The 27,395-nt window shown below is 65.9% G+C and overlaps 2 protein-coding genes across 3 annotated transcripts; both read right to left on the reverse strand.

The window, feature by feature from the left end:
- Positions 1-3,156: 3,156 nt before the first annotated feature.
- SIVA1 (SIVA1 apoptosis inducing factor) lies at positions 3,157-7,976 on the reverse strand. 2 transcript variants are annotated; one of them, XM_044230821.1, is made up of 5 exons: positions 7,810-7,976; positions 6,098-6,292; positions 5,549-5,809; positions 5,141-5,297; positions 3,157-3,349 (listed from the first exon to the last, which is right to left on the reverse strand). In XM_044230821.1, the coding sequence occupies exons 1-5, from the start codon at positions 7,925-7,927 to the stop codon at positions 3,292-3,294; spliced, it is 789 nt and encodes a 262-aa protein (XP_044086756.1). In that variant the 5' UTR covers positions 7,928-7,976; the 3' UTR covers positions 3,157-3,291. The 2 variants fall into 2 exon arrangements, with proteins under 2 accessions (XP_044086756.1, XP_044086757.1); XM_044230822.1 differs by lacking the exon at positions 5,549-5,809.
- A 3,255-nt stretch (positions 7,977-11,231) lies between these two features.
- ADSS1 (adenylosuccinate synthase 1) lies at positions 11,232-27,351 on the reverse strand. Its single transcript, XM_044230569.1, has 13 exons — positions 27,145-27,351; positions 19,519-19,621; positions 17,436-17,498; positions 16,623-16,673; positions 16,242-16,308; positions 15,330-15,437; positions 15,149-15,230; positions 14,352-14,478; positions 14,052-14,206; positions 13,511-13,635; positions 12,640-12,737; positions 11,434-11,583; positions 11,232-11,356 (listed from the first exon to the last, which is right to left on the reverse strand). The coding sequence occupies exons 1-13, from the start codon at positions 27,334-27,336 to the stop codon at positions 11,304-11,306; spliced, it is 1,374 nt and encodes a 457-aa protein (XP_044086504.1). The 5' UTR covers positions 27,337-27,351; the 3' UTR covers positions 11,232-11,303.
- Between the last annotated feature and the right edge of the window lie 44 nt (positions 27,352-27,395).

The raw sequence follows: 27,395 nt of genomic DNA on the forward strand, positions 1-27,395 counted from the left end.
CCTGGGGGCCTACCCTGTCCCAGCCGGACCGCCCACTCCCGGCCCACAGCCCCACAGCCACTCTGGCCGGCACAGGGGCTTCCGGCCGGCCGGACCGTGCTCCGCACCTGCACGGCCCACCCCCTGCGGCACCTGCGCACGCACTACCTCGGGGCTGCCGGCCTGCCCTGCGGAGCCTCGGAGGGGCCGGGCCGGGCCTGCTCTCCAGAAGCTGCCGGCCCAGGGACGCCGGCTCAGAGATGGGGTTTATGGTCCTCCGGGTGTTGTGTCTTTACACCTAAGGTGAGCTCCGTGGGCGAGGCGGGTGCGAGCGAGTGCCTCCGGCCCAAGCGGCCTTGACCGAAGCGCTGGGTCTGCTCCCGCCGGGCGGACCGAGCTTACCCAGCTTCCGGCCGCTCTTCTGTGTCCCATCTGTTCCTTTTCTGGTCTTTCCTCACCTGATTTTGGATTTAATGACTTTTTTCAAACATCATCTTCTCTCCTTTATTGGCTTGTTTTACCAGCGTTCCCACTGACATTGCTGCTGGCCGCAGGAGCCGGCCTGTGATGCCGGCTGCGCGGAGGCCCCCGCCCGGCGGCTCCGGCCGGAGCGGGACAGGGCACACGCCCACGCCAGCCGCAGCGGGACAGGGCACACGCCCACGCCACCCTCTGCGTCCAGCCCGGAGCACGCTGCGACCACTTCTAGTCTCAAGAGGCAACTGGCATCGGTCTCTATAAATACGGGCTCTCATGCAGCTATGCAGAAGGACACGACAGGCCTTTTAATTTTTATTCCTTTTTAAGATTTTACTTATTTGTCTGACAGAAAGTGTGGCTCTGAGAGAGAGAGCACAGGTGGGGTGAAGGGCAGAGGGAGAAGCAGACCCCGCTGAGCAGGAGGCCCAATGTGGGGCTCCGGGATCATGACCTGAGCTGAAAGCAGACACTTACTAGACAGAGACACCCAGGCGCCCCAACCACATGCCTTAAAAAATCTTTTTTCTTATTTTAAAAAATATTATATTGGGGGCGCCTGGGTGGCTCAGTGGGTTAAGCCGCTGCCTTCGGCTCAGGTCATGATCTCAGGGTCCTGGGATCGAGTCCCGCATCAGGCTCTCTGCTCGGCAGGGAGCCTGCTTCCTCCTCTCTCTCTGCCTGCCTCTCTGCCTACTTGTGATTTCTGTCTGTCAAATAAATAAATAAAATCTTAAAAAAATATATTATATTTAGGGCGCCTGGGTGTCTCAGGTGTTAAGCATCATGATCCCAGGGTCCTGGGATCAAGCCCCACATCGGGCTCCCTGCTGAGCAGGGAGCCTGCTTCTCCCTCTCCCTTTCCCACTCCCCCTGCTTCTGCTCCCTCTGTGTCTGTCAAGGAAATAAAATCTTAAAAAAAAAAGACTTTGAAAGGGAGGACAGCATGAGTTGGGGGGAGGGGGAGAAGCAGACTTCCGGCTGAATAGGGAACTGCCCCCCAACATGGAGCTCGATCCCGGGACCCTAAGGTTACGACCTGAGCCAAAAACAAGAGTTGGCAACTTAACCAGCTCCAACCCTAACCGGCGTGCAGGGCTCACCAGCGCCACCCATATTCCCAGACTGAAACTCTCCCTGTGAAACACCGACCCCCCCCACCCCAACCGCTGTCTATGACCAGATTCCTTGAGGGGCATCCCGGGCAGGATCAGTCCTCTGTGCCGGCTCAGGTCATGGAGCCCCTCTCCTGATGGTCCCTAGAGGCGTCGGGACCTCCTTCCCCCCTGAGGCTGGATTGCGGCGCACCCCCCAGCACAGACGGGCCGGGCTGTTTACCCCCTCGCCTCCGATGGGACACCCAGGCGGCCCTCCACCCCCCCAGCCACGGTGACTCATAGCACGGTGACCACAGGGGGTGGGCACACGTCTTTTCATGTTCCTGCTTTCACTTTTGGGTAAACACACGCACACTAGAGGGACAACCACATCACCCCACAGTTCTCCTTTCCGTTTTTTGAGGAGCCCAGCCCTGTTTTCCACAGTGGCCCCATCTTCCACTCCCACTGACCGCGCTTGCTCCGCGTCCCTGCCCACACTGGCTCTGCTTTTTCTTTTCAAAGATTTTATTTATTTTACAGGGAGACAAGCAGGCAGAGACGCAGGCAGAAAGTGAGGAGGAAGCAGACTCCCCACTGAGCAGGGAGCCGGATGTGGGGCTCCATCCCAGGACCCTGAGACCATGACCCGAGTGGAAGGCAGAGGCTTAACCCACTGAGCCCCCCAGGCGCCCCCACTCTGTTTCCCTAATGGCGGCCATTGGTGAGAGGTGCTATGTCCTTGGGGCTTTGATGTACATTTCCCAAGTGACTGGTGTGACATTGTGCCTGCTGGACTCATGGCCCGCAGCGGGGCACCCAGGAGGCCCCAGGGCCTCTGCAGGAAGCCAGACGAGAAGTGGTCCTGGGAGCAGGATGGCCGATCGATGGCGGTTTCCAGAGCTCGGGGCCCTGACCGCGACGGCCTCCTTGCCTGTGCGGCCCCCCCATCTGAACTTAGGGGGTTTTATGCTCCTCTCACGGTAGCGAATCCGAGTGACTCTCCAGTCGCCACCCTGCTGTCTTCTAAGGATGCCCTGGGCACTTCTCTGCTCATGAGCAGGCCACTGAATCCACAGCAGGGGACCCTCATGCCGGGTGAGGGAGATCCACACCCAGCTCATGTATGACCTCCCCCGGCCGCCTCTTCTGTCTTGCTGGCCACCTCGCTGTGGCTCCATCGACGGCCCTCCCTCCAGGTCACACACCCCACTGCCCCGAACACAGTGAGGACACTGCCCAGCTGGGCATCACTCCTGGAGAGCAGGGACCGTCAGGCCACCCAGAGCCGCCCCTGAAAAACCCAGTGGACACCCAGATGGGCACAGGTAGTGGTGCCATCTCAGGGGCGGTCTCGGATGTCACCCGACATCCCAAGCTGCTCTGACACCGCGGTCCTGCACTCCGGAGTCAGACGACCCGGCTCCAAATCCTCTCTCCTCACCAATGGCCGGAGGGGCTCAAGGACCCAACTTCGGACACTTGTTTCCTACCCGTAAAATCGTGAAGAGTGGGAACACACCTCACCCAGAGCTCCGAGGGCCTGTATGTCGGTGGGCACATGCCCTTGGAGGCTGTATTCCCGGAACTGCTGAGCAAGGCCTCTGGTCCAAATATAAAGGGGTTTATTCACTCTGCCCTCAGTACAAAATATAAAACAGACCCCCGCCCCGGCCCCCAGCTCCACAGCAGCAGCGCCCGTGCGGCCTGTCCGGAAAGCTGGCATCCGCCCTGGGCCTCAGGCCTCGAGCATGGCGCAGCCGGCACACAGCAGCGTCTCGTGAACGTCTCCGCAGCTGCAGCAGCACAAGGAAGAGAGAACAAGTGATTCAGGGGCTCACTTGTGCCCCCCAGACTGCTATGATGCGGTGCTGACCCCCTGTCCCTTGACCTTATCTGGGACAGGGCTGGGAGCTGCAGACAGAACCAGTTACGACGCGGTCCCACCGCAGACACGTGTGCCCTGACCCCATGCTTGAGGCCACCGGGAGAATGCCAAGGTACGCCCACACTCCCCGGGCCTGCAGGCGGCCTTCCTCAGAGCCTGGGAAGGAGCCTCCACCACCGCCGCCTGATCTGGACTTCTGCATCCAGAGCACGAGCCTGCTGTCTACACCGCCCGTGTGCGGTGTCTGCCCCACAGCCCCGGCAGACGGAGATGGCCGGTGGTCCACCTGCGGCCTGCGCTGCACAGAAACCTCCCAGTATCCCCCGGGGATTTACTGGGCCGTAGTGGTCCAGCAAATCACAGAGGACAGTCATGAGGAGAGACCCTGCAGGACAAGAAACTGGCTGCTTGCTACAGAACACGCGGGAGGCCGTCTAGTCCGAGATGCGCCAGCAGGAAGGCAGAGCTGCCCACCACCTGATGGGAGGGGCGTAAGCCTCCGGCACGGGACTCACGAAGATCATCAGCTGTGGGCGGGGTGCCGCCGGACTGTGTCTTTGTGAACGCAGAGCCTCGGCACAGCACCCACTTCTGCGGCTCCCGGCACAGGGACCGAGGGCCTACCCCTGTGGGAGTGGCGGCAGCAGGCCAAGGCTGGCTTCCACACCTGCCACTTCGGCCTTGGGGCCTGCAGCGTGCTGTGAGACGGAGCAGAGAGCCCGGCCGGTCGCGTCTGAGAAACGGACGCCCCTGCCACCCGTCACAGGGTGAGCTGTGTAGGCAGTTGGGGAAAAGCAGGAAGTAAAGACCAGGAGGACACCGTCAGGGCAGGAGGAAGGTTCCTGCACACGGGTGGGCGGGAGAGGGCTCCAGGCAACTCTCCTTCCCCCTTGGCCACCCTGCGGCAAAGCTGGGTCCCGCCCCACAAGAACGGGCCTCGGGACGCTGGGGACCCAGCTGTCTTGTCTGCACAGACACAGGAGGGGCAGAACCAGCAGAAGCAAAGGAAAGCGTATCCCGCGTGTGTGAACAGCCGACCCACACGCCCAAGCCCAGCTCCCGGCGCCCACCCCGCCTCGTGCGGCACATGCTGCCCGGCTTTCCTAGGCTCCCCCAGCTGGCCGCCCCGAGCAGGGCTTCTGCTTTGCACGGCTGGTTTTAGACTGCCGAGACAAGCTAGTCTGAGGTCTACACAGCCAGCTGCGAGTCTTTGTGGGGGGCTGCGTCTTACACCCAGCAGCTGACAGTGGCTCCAGGAGAAGGCACTGGTACCGGGCACTTCCCAAGCAGGTGTGTGGGCTCAGCGGGCGGAGACAGACACACACGCTCCCGGAACAGACCACGCAAACACTCCGCTTCCGCTCGAGGTGGTATAGGAAAGCGCACGCTCACACACACACGCGTGCCCTCCAACCGGTTCCTCCATGGGCAGCCGGCGAACAGGAAAAACCACGTGAGCCGGTCCTAACGTCAAAGCCTGAAAATTTGGCCCACGAAGCATGGCGGGACCCCAGCAAGGGCGGAGCTGGCCGTCCACGTGACCTGCGTCTCCCCAAGGAAAGCCCGTCCTTGGAGAAGGTGCAAGCCAGGCCCAGGCAGTTCTTGGCCCCAGCGCACCCCCAGGGGCAATGCCGGACCGGCCGCTCTCCCACTCCCAGGTCCCCACCGTGACTGGGGCGCCCCGCGGTCGGGCACTTACTCCACAAGGGCGCACAGGCTGCAGGCCACGGCCCCGCAGCGGCAGCAGGCGCGTACGCAGCGCCCGCACAGGGCGCGTTCACACTGGCCACACACCGCCGTCCCGTCCAGCGCACGCACACAGGAGGAGCAGGCTCTGGTCACGGCCCCGGACAGGTCTGTGAGGAGGAAACACCATCTGTCAGCCCCGCAGGAGATCTCAGGTGCTGGAGGCCGTGGGGCCGCCTCCCCCGCCGCAGACGGAGCTGACCGGCTCCCTGTGTCTCTCCCACCAGGTCCTCAGGACAACCTTCCAGAAAGCGCCGCACACAGACCCTTCCTTGCTCACCAGGGAGACCCCAGGCGCCCAGGAGCCCTTAGAGCGCGGTTTCCGAGGCTCTGGGTCGGGCCCTCCTTCCATTCCCGCTACCTAGGTGCTGGGCACCGGAAGGATCAACTCCTCCCTCGCTGGCTTGTACGAGAGCTCCCGTAGCTTTCGTCTCAGGCGTCCAAATCCTTTGTCTCCAAGTGTGGCCCCTGCATTTCTGGGCCCCTGTCCAGGCCCTGGAGAGTGGGGAGCCAGGTAGGGGCGGGCGGTAACGGTGACTCCAGCAACAAAGGTGGGGGGTTCTGAGCCGCCCACGATCTGCGGCCTGTCCAGGGTTCCCACCTGCTGGGACGCCGTGGCTCGCTGCAGGTGGAAAGCAGGCAGGACACCAAGGGGGTTTCTACTCCTTTCCTGACCCCCAGCCAGAAGCTACTGCACAACCCCAGGCTTGGATCAGTGGCTGGGGGGGTACAGCCTCCTAACGTCGGGAGCCTCTGGCGCTGAGCAGCTCGTCAGACCCTGGGGCCAGCCCCTGCCTGTGTGGGGGAGGAGAAGCCCCCAGCCCACGGTGTCCGTGTGAGGAACAAAGGACAACACACTCCTCACAGCCCCCCTTGGCGCACAGGGAACGTGCCGGTCGGCCTCACTCACCAGCTTCAGCGGCCTGGGCTTGGCTCCTGGTCAGCCGGCCGTCAGGTCCAATCAGCATCTGCCCCCGTGCGGCCCGGAGGGCCTCTGTGGGGCCCGGCCTCGGGGACTCCGGCAGGTCAACGATGGCACAGCTCTCCTCCCACACGTGGTCCATGTAGGCCTGAGCCCCGCGGAACAGCAGCTGCTTGGTTTTCTCTGGGGAAGACAAACCGGTGCCGGTGTTCACAGCCCGGTGGGGTGGAAGCGCCTCGTCCTTCAGGCTGGCGGAGGCCAGGCCTCCTCTGTGCTGTCGCCCAGGCACCCTCAGCCCACGCTGCTCCCTGGTGAGCTGGGGACCACTCTGTCCTCTCGCCGTCCTCACGCCCGCGGCACGGTCCCCGCCTCTAGGAGGACTCTGGGCCATGCGGCCCTACCCAGGCCTGTCCTGTGCTCCCGTGGCTCTCTCGGGACAAGGGGCCTCACCTCGCGGCTCTTTCCGCCCGGCTCCCTGGAAGCGGGCGCGCTTCACGTCACTACTTCACAGCCAGCGGCTCTGGTCCGGGCCCACAGCCCCCCTGGTGGCACCCCCCACCTCCTGCGGAGCTGCTGACGAAGGACAGGCGGGCGGCAAGCGGCTTTTGGCAGAGGCAACCCAGAGCTTTCCAGACCCCGGTGGGCCCTGGACACCGCCCCCCCCCCCGGAGCTGAAGGGCTGCTCCGCACCGGGCAGCGGCTCTCCACCAGGCCCCCGTCGGCCATCGGGGGCTTTCACAAGATCCAGTGCGCAACGGCAGCCCCCAGACGCTCTATGGTTTCCTGCCTTGTCTGCACGGCGCCAGGGCGGGGACCCTAGAAGCTGCGGCCCTGTGTGATGGGACAGAACGACGGGCCCCGGGAACCGGAAGCGGGGGCCGACGACGGCTCCCCTCCTCCAGCCCCTCCCGAGGGCGCCCGACCCTGGGCGGGGTGCGGGGGCCTGTGCTGCGGGCGATGCTGGTCTTTACAGCGTGTGACCCGAGCGACGCCGGCAGCTCGGGCGGCAGCCGCGGCCACAACGCCAGCGGGCTCGAGCGCAGGGAAGAGCTGGACTCGGTCCCACTGGTCTCGGGCTCCTCTGCGGCGCACAGCGACAGCCCGTGCCCGCGCGCGCTCCGCCAGGTCCAGCCCCGCGCCGCACTCGCTGCCCCTGCAGAGCCTCGGGGCGCAAGGCCGGGAAGGCGGAGCAGCCGCGTGGGGGCCGGAGGGCCGAGGGGGCTCTCGCCCACGTCTGCCGCAGGGCAGAGGCAGCGCTTCCTGCGGGCACCGACGCGGCGGCCGCAGCCGTCCAGCCCCAGCGGCGCCGGGAACGCGCCCGCCCGAGCGCACGACGCAGCCCGCGGGAGCCCTCGCACCTCAGCGGCGGCCGCGCCGTGCGCTCACGCCGAGTCCCGCGGCCCGGGCCTGGCTCCCGGCCTCCGCCCGCAGCCCCTTTCCCTCCGTCCCCGCCGACCGGCTCCCGCTCGGCCTCTGCGGCCCCCCGAGGCCCGTGCCCGCTGGGGACCCCGCCTCCTGCGGGTCCCCCGAGCGGCCCGAGGCTCCGGACCGACGCCCGCGCCCGCCCGCTCCGCTCGGGACGTGGCCCTCCCCGGCCTCCCGCGGACCAGGGGCAGCCCCGGGCCGACGTCGCGTCCCCGCGGGCGCACCCACGCCGCTCTCACGGCGCCCGCGGCCCCTCGGCTCCCGCGGCCACTCACCGAAGATCTCCCGCGAGTGCTGCTCGGCGCATACGCCGCGGCTCAGCTCCCTCTGGCCAACCCGGACCTTCAGCTGCAGCGGGGCCGCGTCCGCGAACGGACAGCCCCGCTTGGGCATGGCCGCGGGCCGGCAGCGGCGCCGTTCAGCCGCGCGCGCCTCGCCGCGACCCGTGACGTCACAGCCGCGCGCCAAAGCGGCGCGGCGCGGGATAGGCCGGGGGCTAGGGCGGAGGCGGGGCTCGAAAGCGATGCTGCGCGGGATAGGCCGGGGGCTCGCGGAGGCGGGGCTCGAGCGCGGCGCGGGATAGGTCGGAGACGAGGGCAGGGGCGGGTTGAAGGCGGTGCGGTGCGGGATAGGCTGGGGGCGAGGGTGGGAGCGGGATGGGCAGAGCGGGAAAAGTCGAGAGTGGGCGGGGTCCCGGTTGCAGCGCGGCGAGGGATGGGCCGAAGGCAAGGGTGTGGGGCGGGGCTCGAGGGCGGCCCGGCGCCGGATAGGCCGAGCGTAGCTTGGAGGCGGAACCGGTGCGCCGGGGGCGGGCCTTGTGGGAGGTGCGCCGCGGGATAGGCCGAGCGCGACCCGGACCTGCAGTCGGGACGCGGCGTGGCGGGATGGGCTGCGGTCCCGTGGGGGGCGGGGCCGGGCGTGTTTGCGCTCGACGGGCGGGTGGCTCAGCCATTGCAGGGCCGCGGTCCCGACACCCTTGTCGGAACTGGTGCAGTCCCTTGTTTGTCACCGGCGTTGGAGAACGATTCGCGTTTCCTTGTTTTCAGTGGGAGGGCCTCCCGGAAGTGGCCGCGCGTCACTTCCGCGGTTCCGGGGCGCACGTTACTTCCGGCCGACGGGAGGGTGGCGCGCCGCGCGGGGCGGGGTCCGTGTTGGGCGACCGTGGGGGGCAGCCGTGCGGGGACCGGCTGTGGTCGTGCGGGGCTCGGCCCGTGCTCCGGCGGCTGTGTGTCCGCGCGCGCCAGGCGGGGCCGAGGGGGCGTCGGGGGCCCGGCCGGCCTCGTGTCCGCCTGCCGCCGCCCCGGCCCCCTTGCGAGCGCCCCCGGCGACCTCCGTCCCGCTGCCGCGCGGGGCCGGTGCGGCTGTTGCGCAGCCTCGGGAGGGAGCGCCGGCGTGGCCGCGGCCGGAACCTGCGGGACGGAGGCGGGAGGCGGCCCCGCAGCTCCGTGCCGGGAAGACGCGGGTCAGCAGCCCGAGGCCCTTCCGTGCAGCTCGGACCGCGGGGGCCGCGGGGGCCCCGGCTCAGCCTGAAAGGACGGCCAGGCCCTGCCGCGCTCCGGGGCCGGGGCCGGTGCTCACGGGCGGACTCGGCTCCCGTTTCCCGGTGCGGCGGCGGCGCGTCCCTCCCGGCGGGCGGGGAGGTCGTCTCGGGGCCGCAGGGCTGTGCGCAGCCGGCCGTGCGGCGGGACGAGCCCGGGCCGCGGAGGCAGGGGCGCAGCTTCCTCGGTGCAGCCGTGCCCCTGCCCGGCGGACACTCGCTGAGGCCCCGGGGACGGTGCCCGCTCCGCCCCGCCCTGCAAACGGCGGCTCCTTCGGGGCGAGCGGTCCGGGGTGCGCGTGGACCGGCTGTCCCCGACCGGTGGGCGCCTGGGCGGGCTCCGGGTTGGGCTGTGACGAAGGCCGCTGTCCGCCTGCCGGTCTGTGGACACGTTCGTGTGTTGCGGCCGGCGCGAGCGGCGGCGTGGCTGGTGGCCGCTGGTGGCCGTTCGGGGAGCCGGCCGCGTTCAGAGTCCAGAGTGCTTGGAGCGGAGCCGTCCGCGTGCACCACCCGCTTGTCCTTCCTCCGGCGCCGAGCGAGACCGCCGGAGCCCCTCCGTGCCGCCGACACAGCGCCTTACTGTGTCTCCAGTCCTGGGCACACCTGGGGCCAGAGAAGGGGCTGCGCGCACTCCCCCGTCCCGGGGCCGCGAGAGTGAGGAGGTCGGTGCCAGGGAAGAGTCCTGCTCCCTGGAAGGCGGCCTGTACAGCCTGCAGACCCGTGGGACGCTGCCCGAGGCCGCCCCCTCGAGGTTCTGTCTTGAGGTAGGAGAGCGTCAACAATTCGTCTTCAAGCTCCAGATTCCGCAGCCCCTGCAAGGTAGAGGTTTGGAAGCCTTTTCTGCAGCTAATTTAAACTGCAGGGTAACCTTGCAAAGCCATGCTGGGAGTTTTCACACGGAATGAACGATTTTCTTCCGAAAAATGCCTACTCTGGTTCTCGGTCCGAGGCCTGCACCTGTGCTGTGGCAAGACGCGGCCAGGCAGCCGTCTCTGCAGAGGATCGTGTGGGGTCCCGTGCAGTGGAGGGGACGACCTCTCTTTCCCGAAGATCCGACACCTGCCTCGGGGCTGTCCTCCTGCCCCTCTGGACATACCGTGGAAAGAAGTGATTCTCGGAAAACTCAACAGTTTCTGCTGGTGCCCCTCGCCCCCGCCTCCAAGTAGCATTGCTCCTCGCTGACTGGCAGCCCAGAGAAACTGGTTGTAGCTTCTCGGAAATCCCTCACGACTATTGCAGGCACTGCTTGGAGCAGTTTGCTGGTGTGCGTGAGGTCCCAGGACTTTCTGGATGGAGACTGCGCCCTAAAGATCCTGTCATGTGGTTAGCATCTCCCGCCGGACTGGAGCCCACTGGACCCGTGTGCTGCCTGGGAAGAAAGCCCCGTGGGCCCTCCACCCATTTCCTGAAGCGCAGATGACCGTGTCAGGGTTACGAGGCTGGGATTTAACCCTGAATTAGATGGGTCCTCCTCATCTAATTCCTTCCCTCTCTCAAATGGTAGCGAAGGGGCAGTTACTTTCCTAAATTGACCCAGACCTGGAAGACTTGTTCAAGGAGGTCACTCAGCTTCTAGTGGAGAACACAGTAAGCTCGTGCAGCTGTGGCCACTTAAGTCGCTTATTCAGTCCAGTGGCCTCCGGAGGGATGAGGGCAGGTGTGTGCAGCCGAGGTGAAGAGGGGCTGCTGGGGCTGCCCCCGGCCCGTGCACGAGGCTTAGAGTTCAAGGGGGCATTTCTGTAATGGTTCCCTTTTGGGACGCACTGAAGGCCCGTGGTCTCGCCTGCCTGGGTCCGTTCCTGTCTGAGCAACCAAACAGCTTGGCTTTGTGATCCCAGAAACGTGCATCACCCAGACCACTGTCCCCCGTAAAGTCAAAAGGAAAGGACAGTCAGAAGCAGACACAGACTGATGACCACCGTTCAGTGGCTCCTGGCTATGTTTATTACTAAGTGGCTCCCGCTGGCCGTACAACCATGTGACTACTAACGTGCCATCAGAGTTCTCGGTTTGGAGGGCTCCTGCTTGTTTTCAGTAGCAGGTTTAAAAGGAAAAAATGGACGTGACGCTGGCTGTCAGACGTTCGGATCACTGCAGAAGCCTGTGGTCAGCTGAAGGCTTAGCGAGAAATACCCAAGTACAGAAAACAGTTTTCCTACTTCTTCCTTCCAGGCGCTGACTCTGGCCGTCGAGATGGGACGGGACCGCTGGGGACCGCTCGGCCAGCGCTGTCTAAAACAGCTGGATCATCGAGTCCCTTGATTTGCCAACACCAACCCATTTCACTGGAAGGGAACAGGGTCGCTCAGCCCCGGAGGTGGGGGGCAGAGGGCAGGGCGGTGGCCGGGACACGGGCACCTACCTGCCACTCCAACGTGATTCTCCACGAACCGCACGTAGTTCTGGGCCTGCGGGGGCAGGTCCTCCCACTTCCTGGCGCCCGTGGTGTCCGCCTTCCACCCGGGCAGCGTCTCATACTCAACTTCAACCTTCTGCAGTATCTCCTGGTTCGCTGGGGAGACGGGGTGGGGGGGGGGGGAGGTGACCCACGTTCCCAAGGTGCTGGTGCTCGGGTCGTCCACTGGGGGGCCTGCTCGCCACCGTGGTCAGCCAGGGGAAGGCATGTGGCCCTGTTTGCTGTGCGGGGGTGGGGGGGGAAATGGCCCTCGGACATGGGCTGCACCCCTTCCAGACCCCCCTGCACATGGACTTGATAAGGGGTCTGCTAGAACGCCCGCAGGCGACTCAGCTGAGGAATTCCATGGCCCCCACTTGGAAATTCTATTAAGATTTTATTTACCCATTTATTTAGAGCGCGTACAAGGGGCTGGGGCAGAGGAAGAGAATCTCCAGCAGGCTCTGCCCTGAGCACAGAGCCTGACTCGGGGCTCGATCTCACAATCCCAAGATCATGCCCCGAGCCAAAATCAAGAGATGCTTAACAGACTGAGCCCTGCCAGGCGCCCCCTTCCCCGTAACTTGGAAACTAAAGGGTCCTGAAGCATGAAGAGATCCTAAAGATCTCTGTCCTTTTCCCAGGGCAAGGACCCGGCTCTAGCCGGGAGTCTGTGGATGCCAGCCATCCCTCACTGATGGAAGGTGCCGGAACACGTTGTCTGTTGCAGGGTCTTCCTGCACGCTCCCCAGGGCACTGGATCCCTGGGCCTTCTGCCAAGGTCAGGGGTCAGTAGGGTCAGGGGATGCAGGCCAAGAGGACTCCGAGGAGAGAGGGCTGCTAGGGGGGTGCGGTCAGAACGGGAACTGAGATCCAAGAAAACAAAACACTTTTGTGCTTTCTAAAAGAAGGGGCGCATAGTAACAAAACCATTAGGTCTTAAATAACTGAAAACCATGTTTTCTTTGGTAAGACCGTCCTCTTTACGTTTGCACGAAGCAGTCCATGCCTGCCCAAGGAGCTTCCAGGGCCCCCAGGAGCTGGGCCTCGGCAGTGCCTGAGCGACCCCAGGGTCTGGAGTGAGAGGGGGCTGGCTCCCACGGGCCCCCCCAGTCTGCAGACCACCCCTTCTCTTCCCATGCCACAGACAGAAAAGCCACCACCTCCCCGTACCTGGGAAATAGGGGATCCTTTTTCCGTTCAGCTTGTATGAGACGCCGACCTTCACCTCGTCCAGGGCATCCAGGATGTCTAGTTTTGTCAAGGCCAGCCTGTCCCCAAGCCAGCAGATGGAGCTGCACTGCAGAAGCCTGCACCCCCGCGTGTCCCCTCTACTGACGGTTGCCAGCGAGTGTAGACACGGTGAGCCCAGAAACACGTGGCCGGGCTTGGGGGCATGGCTTCTGCCTGGCTGAGGTCTCCTCCCCATGAGCCCCCGTTCCCGTGGCCCTGGCCCTAGTGGCCCTCTGACAGGGCTGCGTGTGGGGTCTCCTCTGTGGCCAGCAGCCCCAGGGACTGTGTGGAGCCACCGTTCTTAACTGGCTCAGCCCCCCCCTTCCACCTTCCCTCTCCTTTCTCCCTCGAAGGCCCTCGTGGGCGGGTCTCTGCGCGTCCTGCACCCACGGTGGCCGTCCCGGTCCTCTGCTCTGCTGCAGCCACGGCAGGCGCCTCAGTGCTGAGTGTGCAATCTCTTCGCCACCTGGCCCCAGTGTGGGGACAGTGTTGCCCTCCCACCGCCCAGCCCCACACCCCAGCAGACCTAACGGAGTTCTTGACAGTCAGGCCTGGCCAGGGCCCACGGAGAAGGTGGTGTGTCCCCGAGGGCCATGGTGGAGGCCCTTGGTGCCAGGCTCACACTCCCTCTCTAGACGATCGACCTTAGCCTCTGGGTGCCAGGATGCCCTTGGGCCGCCCCCTTCCCTGCTCAAGCTCAGGAGCTGATGGCCGGCTTGCATGTCACCCGCCGTTGTGGCCCCGCTGTGGGGTGGGTGGGGGAGTCTGTGGCCAGCACCCCAACATCGCACATGTGGGAAGGGCTGCTTACGCGGTGAAGCCGTTGACCATGTGCGCGTATCTGAGAATCATCAGGTCTAGCCAGCCGCAGCGCCTCTTCCTGCCCGTGGTCACCCCCCACTCATGGCCACGGCTCTGAAGCAGGTCTCCGATTTCCTGCGTGACAGCAGAGCAGGTCCACGGCGCGTGAAGGGGGGAGTCTGCGCCTCGCTTCTGAGCTCAGCGCTTCTCTCCACTGCCTCCCACCTCCTTCCCACACTGGCCTCACACACCCCTGCTCAGGACCAGAGCCTTGGGCTCTCCGTGCCCAGGGGACTCCCGAGACGGCCCCTGAGCCACACCACCTGGAGTGCTCTGAGGGGCCATGAGGCACGCGGCTTGCCTGCGGTGCTTCCTGGGGAAAGCGGGTCCCCGGGAGCTTGCCTGGTGCAGGGCTGTTGGAACGCGCACCTTGTGCGCACCTGTGGCCGCCTGCTGCTGCACTTGCCCTGTGTGTCTCTGCACACCCCGCCCCTGGGCACCCGCATGGCTCTGTGTCCCCCTGCTGTGGTCCTGCTGGGATGGAGACTCACATTGATCTGCTCGGTGGGGAACGCCCCAATGCCCACGCGTGTGGTGTAGGCCTTCACCACGCCGTAGACCTCGCCTATGTTCTGTGGGGGAATGCCCAGGCCCGTGCACACGCCGCCCACCGTGCAATTGGAGGACGTCACAAAGGGGTAGGTCCCTGCAAGACAGCCAGTCAGGGGCTGCCTGCCCCCCCTGCAGACCATGCTGGCCCTGGGCTCTGGCTTGGCAGAGGGCAGTGGCCAGCCTGGTCCCAGCAGGCAGGAAAGGGGGTTTCATTGAGATCAGCCAGGCTGGGGACCTACCGAAGTCAATATCAAGGAGGGCTGCATTGGCACCCTCCACGAGGATTTTTTTGGGGGTACCATGGAGCGCCTCGTACATAAAGTAGACGCCGTCTCGCACCATGGGTCGGATCCGTTCAGCAAAGCCCTGTGGGGGCAGGCAGAGGAGGCTGGGGGTGGGAGCCAGGCCCCTCCGGACAGCCTGAAGTTCTAGGGCATTCCTTTCCCGAAAGGGACCTGCCCTGCAAGCCTGTCCCAAGATGTAAAACGGCCCCCAGCCCCCAGCCCGTCTGGGTCTTGTCTGCAAGGCTCGCAGTGGCCTCCTCCTGCATCCACGGGCTGAATTGTCCCCCACCCCCAACTCCGTCCATGGTTCATCTGTTGGAAGTCCTGACCCCCAGCAGCTCAGAAGGTGACCCTATGTGGAGACATGCCTTCAAAGAGGGGATTAAACTGAGGAAGGGCTTTGTGTTCTCCTCACCCTGTGCTGCCGCTCTGTGTTAGCAAGGCCACCTCTATCCGCTACCCCAAATAGGACAGGGACAGCGTCTTTCCCCAGCACATCCCGGGAAATGTCCCCTCCCCTGGTCCCCTGATCCCCTGGCCTCCGGCGGGGGGAACCCTCCTGCCCTCAGTGGCCTGGGTTTGCACAGGAGGCCTGTGGTCGCCAAGAGGGCCAGCCAGTACCTGGGACAATGTGTCCCTGCGCGTTCCAAGGGCGTCTGACAGCCGAGCTGCGCCTCCGTGGGGCGGGCCTGCCGCTCCCCGGCCCCGCCCCCAGCCCCCCTGCGCGCCGTCCCGCCGAGCCTCTGCTCTACCTTGAGCCTTTTGAGTTGCCCTTCGACGTCCACTTCCAGGCTGGGGAACATGGACTGGTGCTGGCGCGCCAGGTTCTTGAATCTGCGGGGACAACAGTGGCTGCGACCCCGCGCCCCGCCTGGTGTCCGCGCCCGCAGCTCCAGCCGCAGTCCCCCCTCGGGCTGCGCGTGGCGCCGGTACCTGGCGGAAAATTCGTCGAAGTCCGACAGGAGGTCACAGACACGGAGGCCCATGCGGGCGGCCTTGGAAGAGTAGGCGGGTCCGATGCCCTTCCTGGTGGTGCCGATACTGAAAGACAGGTGGCCGTGAGCCTGAGGGGCCCGTCCCGCGGCCTGCGGGGGCCTGGAGGACCCGGGCGCTCAGGCTGCCAGGCAGCACCCCTGTTTTAAACGGGGTTGAGCTGGGAGGGATGGTCCCAGGGCAGCACCTGCCGTCTGGGACGGCTGTGAAAACCCAGTGGTCCCTCCGTTGTTGGTCAGGAATCTGGGGACTGGGGCCCCCACAGGGGTCCTGGGCCAGGCATAGCCCTCCCCACCTTCCATGCCTTGGCTTTCTGATGTCCTGCCTGCTCTGGGCCCCAGCTTCCCCCTGGCCGGGCGCGGAGGACGCTGCCGTCCGGGTCTGCCAGCGGCTGCCTCCCCAGGGGCTGGGCACGCTGGCCATGTCCACCTTGTGCCCGCTGGCGGCCACTGCCCTCAACCTGGGCTCTGTGAACGGCCCACTCAGCTTCCACCTGGCACTTGTGGCTATGAGTGTGTGTGTGGTCTGAGCGTGCACACACGTGGGCGTGCGTGCGTGCACACAGGTGGCCAGTGAGCATGTCGCTTGGTGGGGCAGGACACCCCTGGCTTCACCCTGTCCTGGTTGGAGAACCAGCGCCCTGCACATTCTCATAAATATCTTCGGAGGACAAAGTCACAGCTGTGTGTGCTTGTGGGGCCAGGGTGTGGGGGGCCTGTGTATGGGGTCAGGCTGTACTGGGTGTCTATGGTCGTGGTGGCTTCAAGGGGACCCCGTCCCCCCAGCTGGCACACTGCAGAGCTCCCAGACTCGAGAGCCCCTGAGACGAGAGGAACCCCTGGAGATACTCACTTCTTGCCCTCCTGGGCCTGCCGTTGCACTTCCTGCAGCCCGTCGACGGCCTGGTGAAAGTCAAACACTGCGCGGCCCAGTGAGAGTGCCCGGGCGAGAGACAGACACCGGGTTATGGGGCTCCCCTGCCCGTGCCCGGGCTGCCCAGGACAGGTGGTCCAGTTTGAAAGGGGACACACTAGAATCTGCCTCTGCCCGACGCATGCTCACATGTGACCGGGAGTTCCTTTGGGCCTCAGTTTTCCCATCTGCCAGTGGGGACCGTGATTCCAACCCCCTGCCTACTTGGCAGTTCTCGAGAAGGCCCCATGGGGCTATGTGGGCTCAGTGTGCGGGGGAGGGGCGGCTGTTCCCGCGGCAGGCAGTGGTGCAGGTGCTCACCGAGGTGCGCGCGGTCGGAGATGATGAGCCTCTTGTCCCAGTCCTTCAGCCCTGCGGTCACACGGCAGGCGGTCAGCCATCCCGGGCAGCGCGGCCAAGGCTGGGCAGCCAGCCCAGCTCCCACCCAGGGCAAGAGTCCACAAAGATCATGTGGGTGTGCCCTCCCCTCATGGCGCCTCTACCTGCTGAGGGCCGGGAGTCTCACCCCCACCCCCCTGCGGGACCTCTGGCCTGGAACTTCCTGGTGCTCAGGCCCAGGGTCGGGTTCCTGTTCTCCCTTCCCGCTCCTGTCTGGAACTCAAGCCCAGAGGCCCAGTCCTGCTTCCTCCTCGGACCCCATCAGGGTCTCTGGGCTGCCCCCTCTAGACAGTCTTCCCGGAGGACAACTTGCCCAGACACCCTGGCCCGTGGGCTTGGTCACTGCCTGCCTCCTGGCCCCAGGAACCCCCAGGAACCACATCTTTCCCTGTAGGCGTGGTTGGCCCAATGGTCCCCCAGCCTGGTCGGACATCGGGTGTCCTGGGTAGCTTCATCAAATTCTAGGTCCCAGGGCCCCTTCCAGACTTCCTGAGTGGGATCCTCTGGATGCCCCCTGTCCCCAGAGTCATGAAAACTCCCCGTAAATACTGAGGCCCACAGCCATGCTTCAGGCCTCGCATCCCGAGTGCAGACCCAGCTTTCTGCACAGGTCTGCTGAGCTGGGGAAAGAGACCCCCACCCCACCCCCGCAAGAACCCGTGGGAGAGGCGCTTGGCCACCGCACTGCTGGAGACTGGCCCAGGCCAGGGTGCGTGTGCGCCGACTCAGATTTACCTTTCTTCTCATTTTTTTCTGCTTCTTCGAACAAGCCGGGTAAGTGGACGACCACCCCGTTGCCTGCAACACAGCACAGGGGACTGAGCCGCACGGCGGCCGTGGCAGCCTGCATTGGAGGGGATTCTGCCGCCTGCGACAACATGGACGGACCTCGAGGACACTGTGCCGAGTGACACAGGCAGGTCCAAAGGACAGAGACCCTGTGTGATTCCACTCATGGGGGTCCCTAGAGGAGTCCGATTCACAGGGACAGGAGGGGTGATGCCAGGGACTGGGGAGGTGGACAGGGTTCGTGTTGAATGGGGACAGTTTCAGGCTGGGGAAATGGAAAGTTCTGGAGACAGGCAGAGTGAGTGAGCTTCACGGCACTGAGCTCTGCGTGTCGAAGAGGCTAAGCTGGTGGGCTTATAAGGAGTGTGTCACGGCAGGAGAAGAAGCGGCCGAAACCAAAGCAACAGACGCAGGTGCAGAGCCCGAGAGCAGAGGCGTCCCAGTGAACAGCGGAGGGCACTGCCAGGTGGGGACCGAGCCCCGGAGCGGAGCCATGCTGAACTTCACCAGCGCGGACCCTCAGGAAGCTGGGATGGTTCACTCGAGTGGTGCGAAATGGTGTGAAAGACCCTTCCCGGCCCAAGCAGGGCCTCTGGGGAGCCGTGCCTTCCCTCCTTGGGACGCTGAAATGCCATCCGTGGACACCGTTCACAGGGACGGACTGAGGCCCGCAGAAGGAAGGCGACTGGCCCCAGGTCACACAGCATGTTAGCGTGGGGTCCAGGCCAAAGCGAAATGCCGTCCCTTTTCTCTTAGAAGGAAGGCAGCCAGCCGGGCCACCTGCTGTCTTCCCAGGAGGAGCCCTCCCCCTGCCCCGCCCCCCTGGTCCCCACGAGGGCTCCGGTGGCGGTGGCGTAGGCTCTGCCAAGGGAGACAGGATGTGGGTCCAGATGGCAGTGGCTCAGACTGTGCAAGCCACGCCAAGTACAAAAGGTCACCGAAATGCCAGGGTGTCCTGAAGTGGCCACGTGGCAGGGGCCCGGGGAGTGTCGCAAGCCGAGGGGCAGCTGAGTTGGGGCATGTTCGCCCCCTGCCGAGCACGCTGCCAGGCGCCCCCTCGACCACACAGCCTGGGCTCCGGCTGCTGACCCTGACTCACCCCAGCTCCAAGTAGGGCCTCCCTGGCCTCGCTTCCCACCAACTGGGGCGCAGGGTCCAGCGGATGAGGCTGGGCCAGGAGAAGGCTGCAGGAGAGCTTCCCCCCCGAGCCCTACTCTGGGTGAACCCCGGTGTCACCGTGCTGTCCTCGCCCACACGGCGGCCCGGGTCTGTCCCCCTGCGCAGCCTGACCACACGCGGCCCCTCAGCCAACACTCCCCTCTCTTCGGCGGCCCGGTGCCCTCACTGGGCTTCCCAACACGGCGCAGGGCGTTGGGGCCAGAGAAGGCGCGTGGTGGTCTTGGTCAGCCCCGGAAGGAGCCAGAGGACGTGTCCTGGACGCTGCAGGAGGGCATCTGGGTTGGGGGGGCTGCTCTAGGCCAGGGAGGCTCTGTGTAGAGCCGAGGGGGGAGGGAGGGAGGGGGAGAGGGGCAGAGACAGGGAGAGAGCGAGAGAGCAGGAAACCCCACAGTCCTAGAGGCTGGAGGGACCCTGAAGGGCAGGGAAGGCCCCAGCCAGGGCAGGAGTGCCGTGGGGAGGGGGAGGCAAGGGGGGCCAGCAGGCTGGGCATCCGCCCGTGCGGCAGGAGTCCAGCCCCTGTTCATGCTTGCACGTGCGCGCGTGCACACACACACACACACACACACACACACCGGCCTGCACACCTGTCCACACACAACACCTGCTCACGGACTCACACCCACACACGATTACTCCCATACATGCATACAGCTCGCACACAGAGCTCTGTGGGGCCTCCCGCCCTTGGTCCCTCTGGCCCAGGCTGGGCGGCCGCCAGGACAGGATCCCCGCCCGTGCACCAGCCCAGCTCTCCTGCTGTGTCCAGGCCCACATGCAGGGCACCCTGGGCCGGATGACGCCCTGGCCTGTGCTGCCGACACACGAGGGGCCCCGGGCCGCCGGCACTCACCGATGAAGGACACGGCCTTGGTGTTGATGATGCCGCTGGGGAGCAGGTGGAAGTCATACTCCCTGCCGTCCACCACCACGGTGTGCCCGGCGTTGTTGCCCCCCTGGGAACAGAACCCCGATGAGTATGCGGGAGCCTCAGGGCTTGGCCTGCCCGGGAGGGCCCGTCCAGCCTTGCTCTGGACTAGCTCTGAACACAGGTGGCTGAGGGCAGTGGTTCTGTCCCCCAGGGCGTGTGGGACACTGTCCACACTTGGACTTGGGGGCCTCTAGAGCCCTGGTTGGCTCTGATGCATGTCTGGGTGCACCGAGTCACCGGCCCACGCCACAGAGGAGGTGCAGAGGCCCGGCCAGGGGACTGGCTTGGAGGGGACCCTGGCTGGTCCCTGCCCCCCGCCCCCTGGCCCAGGACCATCCCATGGGCCCACGTTGATGCCCCGAGGAGGCCGGCTTGGCACAGGCCCCCTCTACGAGCCCCTCCGGAGGGCCTTCCTCTGATGCAGGAATGAGGGGCCAGCCTCTCCCCCACAGCCCAAGCTCCCTGGCGGCAGAGGTTGGGCTAGACAGCACCGTTGTTTGGGACGAGGTGAGGGACAGGTGTAGCCGTTGGCCTCAAGACCGGCGCCCCCAGCCCCCTGAGCAGGGGCCACTCCACCTGGCCTGCCATCTAAGAATAAGAAGGGAAACACGGCTCTGAGTCTAGCTCTGTCCTGGGGGACACCTGGGTGACAGGGTCCTTTCTTTGTGGAACTCTTGCTGGTAGGGGCCTGGGGCTGGCTGAAGGGGGTTGCGGGGGGCCCAAGGAGATCTAGTCCCAGGAGGGGTGCCCAGCCTGCTGTTCCCACCAACAGAGGACACGTGCCCCCGCCAGTGTGCCACACAGGACCCTTGGTGGTGCCCCTGGGTGGGGAAGCATGCTGGCCCGTGCCTGTGCCCTGTGCTCAGCCCAGTCCCACCTTCCCGTCCTGAGTTCCCACAGAGACATGGGCTTATCCACAGGGGCCCTCCAGGCCAAGGCCCAGTCCCTGCCACACACCCCCGTCCTCCTGCTTCGAAGAGGAGGGCCTGGGCCGCAGGCTCTTGGTGGCCTTGGTCTTGCCCATTCCAGGCAGGGCTGAGTGACCGTGGCCTCCTCCCCCCATCTGCCAGCTGGGAGCCCCTGTTCCTCCCAGAGAATCTGGATGAAATTTGTGTCTCCCAGCTTCTGCACCCAAACAGCTCGCGTGGGGGGCGGCAGGGCGCTTGGGGTGACAGCAGAGACCCCAGGCCCAGTGGCTTTCACTCCCGGACCGCACGTCAGGCCTCAGTACGTGAAGCAGTGGGGTTAGGGTCTGAATGCGTCTCCCCGACGTCCACAGCGCCCTGATCCCCGTCTCCGCCCTGTGAGCTCCGCCCAGGGTGCTCCTGCTGGAAGCCGGGTCCGCGGAGGGCCCCAGACGCCCGAGCACTGCGGGTCTGGAGTGCACGTGGACAGTCCGGTGTGTCTGCTCCCGCTGCCCCCGACATGGCGTGGAGGGCGTCTCTGACAGACTCCCGGGGTCCCGCAGTCCAGGCGTGCGCTTGACACCCTACTGTGGCCGTGCCCCCCCAGCGCCCCGTCACCGGTGGGGTCCGAGCTGCCCTGGGGCTCCCAGGTCACTGGCTATGGGAACTCACCGCAGCCTCTGGGGGAGCGATGGATACGGGTGGGCTGCGGGGAGCAGAGGGGAAGGACAAAGGGGCCTGTGGGGGCCTGGGAGCCCGGGGGCCACCCCAGGAGCAAGGGCGGACAGGCAGCTCCAGGCCCCGGGGGCTCAGGACGGAGCCGGTAGCGGCAGGTGAGACGATGGGCTGCGCAAAGAGATGTGGGAAGGGACCCCGGGGGCGGCGGGGGTGGGGAGAGGAAGAGGGCGGACGCTGGTGGGGTGGGGGAGACGCGGCAGGGGAGGCGGTGGGCTCAGAGGCAGACCCCCACCCCACCCCACCCCACCCTGCTCTGCCCTCACCAGACATCTGTCCGCCGACTCGCCTCGCACGGGCGCCCCAGCCAGGATCTGTCTCGTGCGAGGGGTGCTGGGGGCGGGGTCTCCATTGGCAAATGGGAGGACCTCGGTCCCAAGAGCGGGCGTTCAGGGCAGGATCCAGGCTGTTCTGGGACGCAGCACCCCTGCCTCCCTGCCGATGCCTTCCCCCCACAGCGGCTTCGCACCTGCCACAGCCGGGCTGGACAGCCCCCCTCCCGCTGCCTGCTCTCCCGGTGCTCGGGGCCAGTGTCGGCCGGCCTGAGGACACACGCGGAGACCAGAAGCACTGTGAAGCACACCCCCGCCTCTGTGTGGGGTAAACACGGGCACTAGGAACGGCACGGGCCACTGTGGCCCAGTGGGCATCAGATGACCCGGGCCAGCGGCAGGGCCCAGGCCTCAGACCCCAGTCCACTCTCAGGGAGCAGGAGCTCACCCCAGGACGCTGAGCCCAGGGCCTGCTGACCTGTGGGGAGCATCTCCCAGCAGCTCTGCCGAGGTTCAGGGTGATGGTCCCAGAGACCACCGTCCATCCTTCCCCAGGTGGCATGTGGGCAGGGTGTGAGATGGGGGCAGGGACACCCCACGCGCCCTTCTTAGGCTTCAGCCCCACTGCCACCTGCCCCCTGGGCCCAAAGAGGACCGGGCCTGGGGGCCTTCGGGCTGGGGGTGCAGCTGCCCCAGTTCCAGCCCCGTTTGGAAAACCACGTGAAGGGAGGAGCTTGTCCAGGGTCCCAGTGAGAGCAGGTGTGAACATCCGACCTGGCTTGGCCCCTTTCCCTCTTGGGCGGCTCAGCCTAGGAGGCAGGCTCTGGAGGTTCCACGCTCTGTGCCCGAGAGAGTGAGCGAGGACCGTCCTGGAACTCAGGGCAGCCTGGGGCGACTCCCAGATCTGTTTCACTGTCTGCCCCATGGCTCCCTGGAGCAGGCCTCCCCTTACCTTTGTACCCCAGGGGGACGGGCCAAGTCAGGCGGGAGCTGGGCACAGAGGCAGGGCTCGGGATGGGCCCTCCGGGGCTCTGCCTGCCTCCAGGTCCTCCCTCTGTGGCAGAACCTTGGGTCAGGCCCAGCTCTGGACCCACCACGGACTCCGAAGCCACTCCCGCCACGCTGCCCAAACCTTGCGGAAGCCCCAGCCAGCTGCCCCACTGGAGGCAGAAAAGGGGGCTCTCACTCCTGGACCCAGGAATAGGACCAAGGCCGGCCCACTCAGAAACCTGGGCAGCTCTGAACCTTCCTGTCCCTGCAGAAGACCTGCGGGCCCACTCTCCTTGGGACCAGGGAAAGCGGGGCCCAGGCGCAGGAAGCCCTCCCCAGGGCCTGCCCAGGCTGAGACACACACAAGGCCCGTTGTGGGAGTGTAAGCGGTGGCCGGGAGCCACACAGTGCAGACGCCCTCTCTGGTCCCCACCTGGCAGCGAGAGAGCATGGCCTCAGCCACTCTCTTGGGCACCTCGAGGCCTGTGCAGCCCTGAGAGCCAGCTCTGACGTCCCACTGGGCCCCAAGACCTGGTGGACAGAGAGCCTGTGAGAGTCATCTTCCCGGCCCCCCTTTTCTGCTGCCTTCTGTGGGGCCCCAGGTCTGGGGGACCTGCTCCTGCAGCAACAGGGCAGGCGGTGGGGCTGTGCAAAGGGCAGGACTTCGGTCCCCAAGTCGGGTCAGGCACCCACTCAGCCGGCTCAGAGGGTCCACTCGCTGGTCGGGGCTCTCGCCCCTCTTTGGAGGCGACGGGGCAGGGTGAGCAGCGTGTCCGGGGAGGGCACACTGCAGGGGGTTCAAGGGTGCCCCTGGGGCGCCCACCCCACTCCCCAGGGCTGCGCCATCTCCTCAGGGCTCCCCGCGGAGCACATTCTGCAGCCCCCGTCTCCCACCCGTGCACCCTCGCACGCCAGCATCTGTCCCCTTCCTGCTTCGGTGCGCCAGCCCTCGTCCTGAGCGCCCTGCCGGTGTCCGTGTGGATGGCCTTCCGCTGACCTCTGATCTGCCAGGGGCCCCACCCCTCCCATTTTCCCTGAACCCCCAACAGCATGCGTCTCCACTCTGTTCTGGACGGCTCCTTTGGCCACCATGCCCTCGGCCCTGAGTCCCAGGGAGGCACTAGCCTGGCCATCTGTCCTGTGATGCACCCCCCAGCCCCATCAGCTTCGAGGGGCCCCAGGCCCGTGAGCTCCAGACTCCCCTTCTCCCCAACATTCCTGATCTCATTTCTCTGACAGCTCTGCCCGCCTGCCCCCCGCAGCTACAGAGCCCGCTGGCCTCCTCAGTCCAGCTCTCGGAGAGGGAGCAGCTCCTCTGCCTGCGTCCATCCCAGTCCTGGTCTGAGCAGGGGAGGGGAGCTAGTGCTCCTGGCCGGCCCCGGGAGCAGCAGGGGTCCGGCTGAGTCTGGGTCCTGAGTGACACATGGCGAGTGGCCTGCTCTCAGGGTGGAGACGCTGACCTGACCTGAAGTCCACCCACCTACACAGTCCTTTCCCTCGCCTGCTGCCCGCTGCGGTCACTCCCTCAACCCCACGCAGAGTGGCCCTGGGCTCAGCACCGCACAGGAGTGGGAGGGAGAGCTCAGGGGCTCCAGGCAGGTGACAGCTGCCCATTAGAGACGCCTCCATGGCCACCAAGAGCCAGTGTTAGCTGGGGGATGCCCCCCCACAAGCATCAGAGGATGCAGACATGCAGGGATGCCTGCTTCTGGAAGCGACAACAGGCTCTCCCCACCCCTTGTCCCATGGAGGGCCCTGACCAGCTGGGGGTTCGTGGTGAGGCTCGATATCTCCTGATGCCCACGTGGCGAGAGAGGTCCCCCAGCCCCCACGATCGGCAGGACATGGCCCCTCAAAGAGTGAGACCGCCATGTACAGAACCGTAGCTCTCCACCAGCAGCTCGGGGTCGCTGGACCTTCCCGGGGCGTGAGCTGGGTGGACAAGTGCGCTCCCCAGATGGGTGATCGCACGTGGACTGTGCTGGAAACCGAGAGAAACACAGCACCCTTGTACTGGACACGGTCACCCATGGAACCCCGGTACCGTGGATGCTGCCGTTGCAAAGGAGAGAATTTTAAATCCCAACCGTGGCAGTCCTGGCCAGGGTGCCCCAGAGCCTTCTGGACCAAATAACTTTGGAAATGGAGGAAGGACTGGGCGTGAGCAGCTGGCTGTGTGGGCCTGGGGCCGACTCCAGGCCGGCGACAGGGGGAGCAGCGGGAGGGAAGAAGAAGACAGAGCCCAGGGGAGGTGTGCTGACTCCTAAGACGGGAGGGCAGAGCTCACAGCCGGTGTGCCGGCCCCAAGCCCCCGTGGAGAACGGGGATGCCAGCAGCGGTCCCCAGGGGCGCCGTGACATGGCCCAGAGGGAACCTGCACCGCTATGAGCCAAGGGAGGCCTTCCCTGCCATGCCCCGACCGCAGGTGCCCCACAGCAGCCCCCACAGGCCCAGAGCGTGGGACAAAAGGCGGCTGGGGGGTCCGGCGGGAATGGCAGGGAGGCAGGATGTGCGCGATCTTTCCAGTGAGAAGGGGAGGCTGCCCCCCAAAGGACACAGAAAACCGCAGGAGGGACCCAAGCCGGAGACCCTGGACAGTCGGGAAGGCAGTGGGGGAGTCCTGGGGTGCTGAGCACAGGCCCCACGTGACTGACAGGGAAGAAGCCAGCTGTGGGGGAGCCCGGCTGTACACCACTGAGGGCCCCGAAGGGCTTCAGAGAGGTGCTGAGTCGGAGCAGGGAGGGGCGGGGGTGCGGCCGCTGGTGAGGGCTGGCAGAGGCCGCGTGGAGCCGGCACTCACGGGGCTACTCAGGACGGCCCTGGGCCCAAGTAACAGGCCAGGTGACTCTTCTGGTCACTGAGGCTGGCCGGCTTCAGCCGTTCCAGGCAGCCACCCAGAGAGGACTCCTGCCCACCGCACATGCCCCTCTGCCCGCTTCCGGAAGCCCCCTGCTCCCGTGTGCTGCCGGCTCCTGGGGTCAGGGCTGGGTCTGGCTCTCTGCACCCACAGCCGTGACTTTGAGCGTCGTGGCAGCTTCCCCAGGGCCAGCGCGGGGCCCTCACTGCACATGCCTGACAGCCTGGCGCTCTCCGTGGGGGGGTGGCACACGTGAGCGCCCAGGTGGGCTGCTGCTTCTCATTCCTCCGCTATTCTGGGCCTCCGTGTCCCTGCTCCACCACACGGTCTGGAGGCTAGAGGGAAGAAGGCACCTTGGGCTCCCAGGACAGCCCCCAGTTGTCCCCACTGTGAGGTCACCCAGGGCTCCTGCAGCAGAGACGCATCTGATCTCGTCTGAGAAGTCAGCTAGGGGCGAGGGTGCCCCGTGGGCCCCCAGGTCAGGTGACGGGGCTCCCGCCTGTTCTGTGCTTGGCTGGTCCTGTCCTGCTGACCCATGTGGCAGAGCAGGGAGGACCCACGCCAGAGCCATTTCCGCGGCCAGGATGGCCTGCAAAGCCCTCTGGGCTCTTCAGAAGGGAGACGGGCCACAGACGGACTTGGGAGGCTCACTGGAGCCAGCAGGTTACATGGAGGGCGGCGGCACCGTGTGCCCAGCGGGACAAGGGCCCCTAGCTCAAGCAGCAGGGCACCCGGAGACTGCCTTGGAGACTGTCTGGGGCCGGGATGGGCCTTGCTCACTGGCTCGGGGCAGAAAGGGTAGGAGGTCTCTCTATCAGGCTGGGGTGCAGCTTCCAGAACCCACTGTCTGTGTGGGACAGGAGTGACCCAGAGAGCGGCTGAGCCAAGCATGTTCTCTGAGCCAAGCGTGGGGCCCATGTCCTTCCCTGGGAGTGGGCCCCCGCCCTAGCCTTCCTGGCAGGAGCTGGGAATGAAACCCCACACCAGACGAAGAGCTCAGGGGTGCCCCTTCCCCATTTGGGGTGGCGTTTGTGGGCATGGCTCCAAACCCCACACAGCCAAAACATGCACCTTAAAACCGGCCCCCTCTGTGCTCTGAGCTCTAAGTCCCAGCGCCAAGCATAGCTCTCAGTCCTGGCACAGGGGTGGTGGCCCCAGGGAGCAGCCCCGAGGATAGCCCACAGCTGGCAGTGCTCACCCTGGGCCCTTGGGGACAGAGCCCATATCTGGCCTCCCTGGTGACACCGGCAGACACTGGGTCGCCCTGGCCAGCCACCCGTGGCCACCCCCTGCCCCGAGTCTGGCCGGGGACCCTCCTTGCCCCTGGCCTGTCTTCCTTCTGGTCCTAGGCCATAGTCCTGCCCCTGCCTCTGCCTGCTCTTGCCTGGCCCCCCAGGGCCACCCTGTGGTCAGGCCCAGACAGGGAGGAGGGAGGGTGTCTCAGACCAGCCAGGAGCTGCCCCCCCCCCCCCCCCCCCGCACCGGAGGGCCCAGCGGCACGCCCATGGAGCACCCCACCCCACCCCCTGAGATCGGGTGTCCCCAGCTCAGCACAGGCATTTATAGCTCCGCCCTGGCCCACAGCCTGGAGGGGTGGGGCTGGGCAGGGAAGGCAGTGTGGGGAGTGAGGGGGAGGGGAGTGTGTGCGTGTAGAAGGGTCCGGTGGCCGAGGGGAGGCCGTCCAGGGAGGGGAGGCATCCAAGAGGCGTGTCCAGGTCGGGGACCGTGAGGACAGGGCCCCAGGCCCGAGGGAAGGAGGGGGCTTGCTGGGTGGGGGGAGGGCCCGCACCTGGCAGCGGCTGATGATGTCGGCGTCCGTGGCCAGCAGGTCCACCACCTTGCCTTTGCCCTCGTCCCCCCACTGCGCGCCCAGCACCACGGTCACCCGGGAGCCGGTGGCCGCCGCCTCCTGCTGCAGCCTCCCGCGCTTGACGCCCCCCGAGCCTGGGGGCCGGTCGTTGGAGGCGCGGGTCCCCGACATGCTGGTCCGGCTCCTCGGCTGCGCTGGGCCACGGGAGAGCCCCCGCTGCTGTGCCATTA

Source organism: Neovison vison, chromosome 13 (assembly GCF_020171115.1).
Source record: "Neovison vison isolate M4711 chromosome 13, ASM_NN_V1, whole genome shotgun sequence".
In the NCBI taxonomy this organism is placed as follows: domain Eukaryota; kingdom Metazoa; phylum Chordata; class Mammalia; order Carnivora; family Mustelidae; genus Neogale; species Neogale vison.